This window comes from Daphnia magna, unplaced genomic scaffold, assembly GCF_020631705.1.
Source record: "Daphnia magna isolate NIES unplaced genomic scaffold, ASM2063170v1.1 Dm_contigs153, whole genome shotgun sequence".
Lineage (NCBI taxonomy): Eukaryota > Metazoa > Arthropoda > Branchiopoda > Diplostraca > Daphniidae > Daphnia > Daphnia magna.
Genome location: NW_025533144.1, coordinates 177,385 through 185,075, shown reverse-complemented (window position 1 = coordinate 185,075; position 7,691 = coordinate 177,385). Strand labels below are relative to the sequence as shown.

At 40.8% G+C, this 7,691-nt stretch overlaps 1 protein-coding gene across 3 annotated transcripts; it reads left to right on the top strand.

The window, feature by feature from the left end:
* Positions 1 to 222: 222 nt before the first annotated feature.
* On the top strand, positions 223 to 3,917 carry LOC116931682 (laminin subunit beta-1-like). Of its 3 annotated transcripts, none has more exons than XM_045167207.1 (10): positions 223 to 368; positions 451 to 705; positions 803 to 889; positions 959 to 1,157; positions 1,218 to 1,422; positions 1,486 to 1,780; positions 1,843 to 2,052; positions 2,102 to 2,613; positions 2,686 to 3,040; positions 3,130 to 3,917. In XM_045167207.1, exons 7-10 carry the CDS (start codon positions 1,977 to 1,979, stop codon positions 3,267 to 3,269), a joined length of 1,083 nt encoding a protein of 360 aa, XP_045023142.1. In that variant the 5' UTR covers positions 223 to 368; positions 451 to 705; positions 803 to 889; positions 959 to 1,157; positions 1,218 to 1,422; positions 1,486 to 1,780; positions 1,843 to 1,976; the 3' UTR covers positions 3,270 to 3,917. The 3 variants fall into 3 exon arrangements, with proteins under 3 accessions (XP_045023142.1, XP_045023144.1, XP_045023143.1); XM_045167209.1 differs by having other exon boundaries at positions 224 to 368; positions 2,129 to 2,613; XM_045167208.1 differs by lacking the exons at positions 223 to 368; positions 451 to 705; positions 803 to 889; ... (1 more) ...; positions 1,218 to 1,422; positions 1,486 to 1,780 and having other exon boundaries at positions 1,834 to 2,052.
* The last annotated feature ends 3,774 nt before the right edge of the window (positions 3,918 to 7,691 follow it).

Genomic DNA, 7,691 nt, shown 5'->3' with positions numbered 1-7,691 from the left:
GAGTATGGTGTCCGAGTGTCGTGTTCGGTTGGTAAGTTTTTATTCTAATTCTTTTTTTTATAGATCTTATTTTAAACATTATTTAATATTACTTTTTGTATTTATTTATAGCATTTAGAATCAGCCCTCCTTGTTCCATTTGTTGTGCCAGGCCTAACAAGGATTTTGGTTTAGAGTTAAGCTAGCTAGGGCTTGGGAGCAGGGACTCTTTCTTTTTTGTGAGCCAGGGTTCTGACGAACCTTGGTTTATTAAAGAATGGGTCCTAGGCTACCAAGTCTTGGATAGCTTTAATTCGCTAGCCAATATCTTGTAAGGCATTGGTTTATAATGGAACGTGAACCTGGAATGTTTGCTCTATGTTCGGTTGGTAAGTTTTTTTTTCTAATTCTTTTTAATTATAGATCTTATTTTTAAACATTATTTAATATTACTTTTTTATTTATTTATAGCATTTAGAATCAGCCCTCCGTGTTCCATTTGTTAGCCAGGCCTAACAAGGATTTTGGTTTAGAGTTAAGCTAGCTAGAGCTTGGGAGCAGGGACTCTTTCTTTTTGTTAGCCAGGGTTCTGACGAACCTTGGTTTATTAAAGAATGGGTCCTAGGCTACCAAGTCTTGGATAGCTTTAATTCGCTAGCCAATTTCTTGTAAGGCATTGGTTTATAATGGAACGTGAAACTGGAATGTTTGCTCTATGTTCGGTTGGTAAGTTTTTTTTCTAATTCTTTTTAATTATAGATCTTATTTTTAAACATTATTTAATATTACTTTTTTATTTATTTATAACATTTGATATATCTAGATACGCGTTTGCAGATGAATTTCTGCACGTAAACATTGAAAGAGCGAGAAATTTAGTTGCTCTTCTAATTGAAAATGGTCACAAATTGTAAGCATTTTTTCATTAATTAACGGAAATAAGTCTTGAATAACCTTTTACCGTTGTTTTACGGTTTAGGTGTATCAAGGTTACATTGCTCCCTTGCCCGGTTGAAGCAGCATTGTCCTATTGCACGAGGTCTATCACTGATTTGTCATAAGCTGTATTTGACGAAAGCTTCCGCTTGGCTGTAGCTTCAACGAAACTTGACACTAAAACTTTGCAAATTTCCGTGTACTCACGGCCTGCCACGTCTGATTCCCATGAAGAGTGTTTGGTTAGTGAGCAATTACAGCTAAATTAAAATAGCTATCGGAACTTACAGTTCTTTTCACAGGGATGGGCCCAAGTATCTCTGGCAGATTTTAGACCCGATACTAATTCCGTCAAGTGGTATAATATACTGGCACTTAGATGTCTCTCTTCTAGCAGCCATCCCCTGACTGGCGCAGCTAGTGAAACTGGAACAGGGCTTAAGGAGGAAAGCAGTGACGAGTCAACAATCGTGACATCACAGCCTTCGACATTGACTCGAAATCAAAGTGAGAACACGAATATATGAAAATGCCTTTTCATTCCGCTGAGTAATTAATTACCTCTAATAGGTGGTCCAATGTCTGAACTGGAATTAGTTGAACAAGGAACTGATAGTGAAGATGAAGAAAATAGTGATGCTGAAGATCACAAACAAGCAAACTGGATCGAACCTCTTGGTTCTCCACAGCGAATTGGATTGAGCCTCTTGGTTCTCCACCCCTAAATGGATTGAGCCTATTGGTTCTCCACCCCTAACCTAATCCTATTCTTGTTTTATTTGAAAAATAATTATCATTTTTCTCTTAGGTACAATTTGGTTTCACTTTCATTGGGTAGCTGCTTATTTAAATATCGAAATTGGAAGTATTCCAATTTAAACTTCATGTTAAATAATGACATAATTTCTTCGTATTATTATTTAACAGGTTTCGTATTCGATTGCTATGAACTGACCGTTTTCTTGACAAGCCCGCTCTTTGGCAAATACGTAAGATTCCATCTTACGTTGTTGGCGAGGAAAAAACGCCAATAGCAATAATTTTTACCCAATAGCAAATCCATGCCACATAGCAAAGAGGGAGAACTCCAAGAATGCTTTTTCCCTCTGGACTTCGAACCTAATGACAACAAAGCAAGTAAAATATAGAAAGCTTGGAAAATAATAATAATAATTACTGGAGTTAGACTGTGTTGTTCTTCATTTTTTTTCAGAAATTTTTAATCGTCAGGGCTTCGGTGGGCGGAAGTTTGATCAGTGCCGCACCAATTATTGGGGTAATCCATCTGACAACTCGTGCCGGCCTTGCAACTGCGATCCGCAGGGATCCTCCCCACAGCAAGTTGACGAATTAATGAACCAAATTGACGAATTCCTTGAAGATTCTGGTGCAAGTCCGGCCGACATCCGATCGTTGGCTACTGATGTTTTGTCTAAGGGTATTTCGTTACGAACCGAACAGATCACTGACCTAGCACGACGCATTAACGACACTATCTCTTCCCTGACCAACATTGACGCCATTCTGGCCGAGACGTCTGGTGATTTGGCTTCAGCAAAAGCACTCAAAGATCGTGCCGACACCGCCAAAGCCCATGCCCAGGGAATTCTGACTGTTGTTCAGCAAGTGCTCGACTCTTTGGCTGCCGCTAAAGCCGCACAAGACAAGGCAGAAGAAGCTATTCAAACGGCTAATAAGGTAAAGGCTTTATTTCGCCTACTGTCTCATAAATTTATAATATCTTTTATGTTTTCTTACGTCATCTACTAGGATATTAGCGCAGCTGAATCGCATCTAAGTGAGACGGCCGACGCTCAAGCCAAAGCCAGTGAATCAGTCCAAGAGGTCGAGGGACTGCGGGAAAGTTTACGTGAATTGCAGCGAAAGCTGATAAAGAACGAGCGAGATGTTAAAGAAGCGACCCGCGAGTCTGACGTGGCTGCATCGTTAGCTACCCGCGCCGGACAAGGCGCATCAGAGTTGGACACGGCTTATCAGCGAGCCCTGCGGGCTTTGGAAGAGAAAACGGCAAGAAGTGGTGACGCTCGTGAACGCTCCGCCCGTCTTCAAGATAAGGCTAATCGGCTGACGGCAAGCGTGTTTGCCAAAGTTCAAGAACTTAAAGGTATGTTTGTATTAACTTGACTCCGTTTGGTGCGGTTAAAGTATAGATAACGTTTGTTCTAAATTTTTTTTTTCTGCCCCTATGTTTAGAAATGGAGGATGAATACTTGTTGCATGAGCGTCGGTTGACAGACCTTTCTGAGCAAGTTATGGCCATGAATGTGCGCATGACCGACTACTTGCAAGTCATTAGCGACCGCTCGGAGTTCTACCGCACCTGCCAAAAGTAGAAAGTTAGAAACCTGATAGCATCGAAACTCCCATTGCCGCTGGTCCTCCGGACAGTTGCATTACCCTCTCCAACCGAGCATCCGTCAACAGTACATCATTTATTTTTATTTTATTTTTATTTATTTTTACGTTATCCCAAACCTACCGAATTCAGTTGACAGCCTATAGCAGTCTCCTCCCTCTACTTGCATTTGATGTACATTTGGTCGAGAAACAATATCAATTACCGTAAATCTCCCCCCCCCCTTCAGTTAAAAAGGTGCATTCTTGGAAACTGCAGCGTGCCAAATTTGTTTTCTTCAAGCTTTCCCATTGTTTTCTTTTCATCTTTTTCCATATGATCTTGTGTGACTAGGCCGTTTCAAAACGGGTTTACTATAATCTCTTCGGATTCTTTTTACAGACAAAATCTTGTGCCTTCAAAAAAATTTCTTAACAATAATTAAACGACAAGATGTAATAGTCGCTTCTTTTATCCAAACTATACTCCCAAACTCATTCCACATTCTCATTGCTTTGATCCTTCTTCTCCCCTTCCACCGAAACAGTGTGTTCACCCTAAGACATCACTTAACTATTATTGTATAAGACTTTGGAGTGATAAAACAATAAAAGTGACATTACGTACCAGAGACATGGTCTGGAAATCGTCAACGCCTTTCATCTGTATTGGAAATGTACACAACAAGCATAAACAACGACTTCAAATTTGCATACGCCACAAATACATGCCGGCCACGCAAAGGCAGAGCACAGTGCAATAACTGAAGAGGAGTACAACTGAAGCCATCGGCGTCATGTGAATCGTATCATACGTCATATTGACTAGCCCCGTCAGAAAATTAGCCAGTAGGAAGAAAGCCAGACCGTTATAATTAATAAATCTCAGGAGGTAAGGCTCACGGAAAACGGGTAATGATGAGGTGTCGGCCGTATTTTTAAATTCTTGCTGTATGTCGAAAGTCACTAGCAGCAAATCGACCAGAAATTATGTTGCCATTATTATCAAGTTGTAAGTCAACTTCCAAAGGGAAAATGTGTGTACAAGTTAAGATTTATTGTGAAAGAACAATGTATGCAAATCTCACCATCCACAAGCAGAATGACGTGTTGGCTAACCTTCGAGAAGGTATACCTAATAGGGACTCACAGCAGAATACATAAAGATGACAGGCCAACTGATGAAGTGAAAATTGTGAAATTACTTGTACATTCAACCATTACCATTACTTGTACATTCAAACCAAATTATTCGGGAAAAATATGAAAATTAAACGGACCAGACTCCTTCAGTATTAAATCTACCGAGCCATTGTGTTAAGGTTTTGGGAGGGTGTAATTCAGAAAGGTAATTAAAGTTTGTTGAAAAGGGTTGCAGGGGTAGTAGACGCAAGTGACGACTCGTTCGAACACGTGAAAGTGCAACATAAATACCATGGTAAGTTAGTGAAGGTTTGAAAGGGCGTTGATTAATATCTAAAATCAATCGGTCACATGTTTGGCCTTGCATTTTATGGACAGTAATAGCAAAAGCCAAAACTACCGCATGTGCCTTCCCTTTAACTGTTAAATGGTTATTTTTCAAAGGAAAATGAATTTTGTGCTCCTCTGCCTGGGACTTCAGTTTCACCGGAATAACAACTTTATCTTTGAACAAAGATTTATGTTGAAATAAAACTGGGTCCAAAGTTGGAACCTCAACGTGTATATATGTGGGTGGAAATTTAAGGAAGATATCTGACCCATCGTTGTTCACCATCATTTCCATTACACTGTGCATATCTTCAAGTGGACTTAAAGTCAAAGAATGATAATTAACTGGGGTTCCATTTGAAAGTCCTAGAGAAGGATTAATATTTTGGGTAAGGTAACCTTTAAAAGTCAAAAGAAAATTAATTGACATACAAGCGGCTTATGTTTCTATCATTATATTACCTGGGGCACCAGCTACAAAACAACCCTTGGCACTTCCCTAGCAAGACAAGTTTTCTCTAATCCAATAACGATTGATACAGGGTTGTAGATCTTTTTATGCTGATCATTTTTAATATAGGTTTTAAGGTGTGCAAATGAGCGGGAGTGTCCGTAAAACGTGTACAAAGTTTCAAGTTTTACGGAACTGACGCGCTGCCCAAGCCGGCCAGAAGAAGGGTCGGAAGGGGGGGGATTGCGCGTACCCATGGGAGAGGGGACAGTGAAGGGGGGTTTACCTGAGCCACACCATACGGCCCCATGTTTTCCCTGTACCTCGCATATTAACGGTGGTGGAATGGTTAGCCGGTTAGCCGGTGATGCGAAAGGTCCGAGGTTCGAATCTACATCAAGTCGGTTAGGAAATCTAAGTTTTTTGAAAAATTGAAATTGTTAAAAATATTCCGTAGTTGATGGAAGTTGAAGATCGGTGGTAAATCTTCACGACCGTGACAAGATCGTGATGACTGTGGAGAGGACAAGGGGAGATAGAGATAGAAACGACCCAGAGCTTCCAAATGAGTATAATTTCACATTTTTTAAATATACCTAACAGAAAGAAAGCTTTCGGATTCACTCGGCATCCCAAAAGGAGATCATCGTTCGATCTTTTCAGCTTATGATTTGCTCGGCGAAAAACAGAAGAAGGATTATAGTTGGACTTAGACTCTGTAAGTCCAGTCATAATCCACGTAATCCATGATGTCATCAAGTTATAATCTTAATGTATTTAACATAACACCCCTTTCACACTCCCCTCTCCCCCGGGAGCTTTTGGCACGTGCAGTCCCCCGTCCCCTTAACAGTGAGTCATCAACAAAGAAGTTGAGGTACACTTTTACAATGTGACAATATACTCATTTTGTAGCTTAGGTTCATCTGTGTCTTCTTCTCTTTTCCCGTCATGACTCATCACGATCCTGCTCGCGTTCGTGAACCATTAGTATTTACCACTGATCCTCAACTTCCATCGAGACCAGACACTTTTTAAGACTTGCTAACATGTCGACAAAAATATTTACTGATATTGCAAAATTTGATGATGTAGTATTTTCCAAATTTCAATTAATTTTTCTGAAATATCCATCTAGTCTTCACCGAGATTCGAACCTCGGATCTTTCGCATCACCTGCTAACCGGCTAACCATTACACCACCGTTAACATGCGAGACAAAGGGAAAACATGGGGCCGTATGGTGTGGCTCAGGTAAACCCCCCTTCACTGTCCCCTCTCCCATGGGTACGCGCAATCCCCCCCTTGTGACCCTTCTTCTGGCCGGCTTGGGCAGCGCGTCAGTCCCGTAAAACTTGAAACTTTGTACGCGTTTTACGGACACTCCCGCTCATTTGCACACCCTAAACCCTATATTAAAAATGATCAGCGTAAAAAGATCTACAACCCTGTATCAATCGTTTTTGGATTAGAGAAAACTTGTCTTGCTAGGGAAGAGCCGAATTTTGGTATGGTTATCGGTTCGTTGGTTTCCTTAATTAAAACTACGGAGAAAACTGTCAAATCGTTAACACTGCAGACGAAGGGGTCCACTCGTAACCCGCTGTGTAATCCCGGCCCTCTTTCTAAATAACATGTGATATTCAGAGGAAGTTTTCCGCCTTCCCCTTCGGATTCAACGACAGTGGCGCTAAAGGGCATGATCGTGATCCTCTGTCTTGTGATTATGGCTGGCGAAGAGGCCGTGTCTTCTTTGACACGGCATATTGTTCTCTCGCTCCCATCTATAATAAATTTGTGCTCATATAAAGCGTCTAAACCTAAGATACAATCTTCGTTGATTCTATCCACGACAATGAAATCCTGCAGAAGATCATCGCCTAATACATTCATTTCGAGGGTAACTGTCCCTCTTGTTCTAAGTCTAGTGTTGTCCACACCAAAGAGTTCTACCGGGGCATCAGTACTATAGTTTTTGATTTGATTTCCGATTCGTTGCAAAATTTCCGTTTTTATCAAGCTTCTACCCGCACCGCTATCCAAAAGGGCAAAAAAATGTGTGTCACCGACTTGTAGTCTTAGTCGGGGTATTTTATTTTTTCTACTTTCTCTGACTTCATTAACATTTTGTCGGGGCTTCGGACAAGGTCCACCTTTATTCCCAACATTACGAAAGGTGGTTTTTAGTTTCCATGTTCAAAAGGGTTCAATTGGCCTGAGTTATTTTGCAGTGGAGGGCCGTATGTTTGATTAGGTTTTGGTTGTTGGTCTGGGCATTCACGCTGTACATGTCCATTCTGTTTGCATTTAAAACATCTAGGACCCCCTGGGCCCCAACTACACATCGCTGTTAGATGCGTATTGATTTTGCAATATGCACAATATTTTGAACCTGGTTGATTCCAGCCGGTTTGGTTATTTCGGTCACTTTGGGATGGTTGCTTTTGTCCGAATTGACCTTCTTTATTTTGTTGTTGAAATCTTTGAGGGTTTTGTT

What these genes read in the sequence shown, in the direction of transcription:
- LOC116931682 (XM_045167207.1), top strand. Translation starts at nt 1,977, where the DNA reads ATGCCACATAGCAAAGAGGGAGAACTCCAAGAATGCTTTTTCCCTCTG. An exon ending in ACCTAATGACAACAAAGCAA is followed by an intron (nt 2,053 to 2,101) that starts GTAAAATATAGA and finishes TACTGGAGTTAG; the next exon opens with ACTGTGTTGTTCTTCATTTT. An exon ending in CTATTCAAACGGCTAATAAG is followed by an intron (nt 2,614 to 2,685) that starts GTAAAGGCTTTA and finishes GTCATCTACTAG; the next exon opens with GATATTAGCGCAGCTGAATC.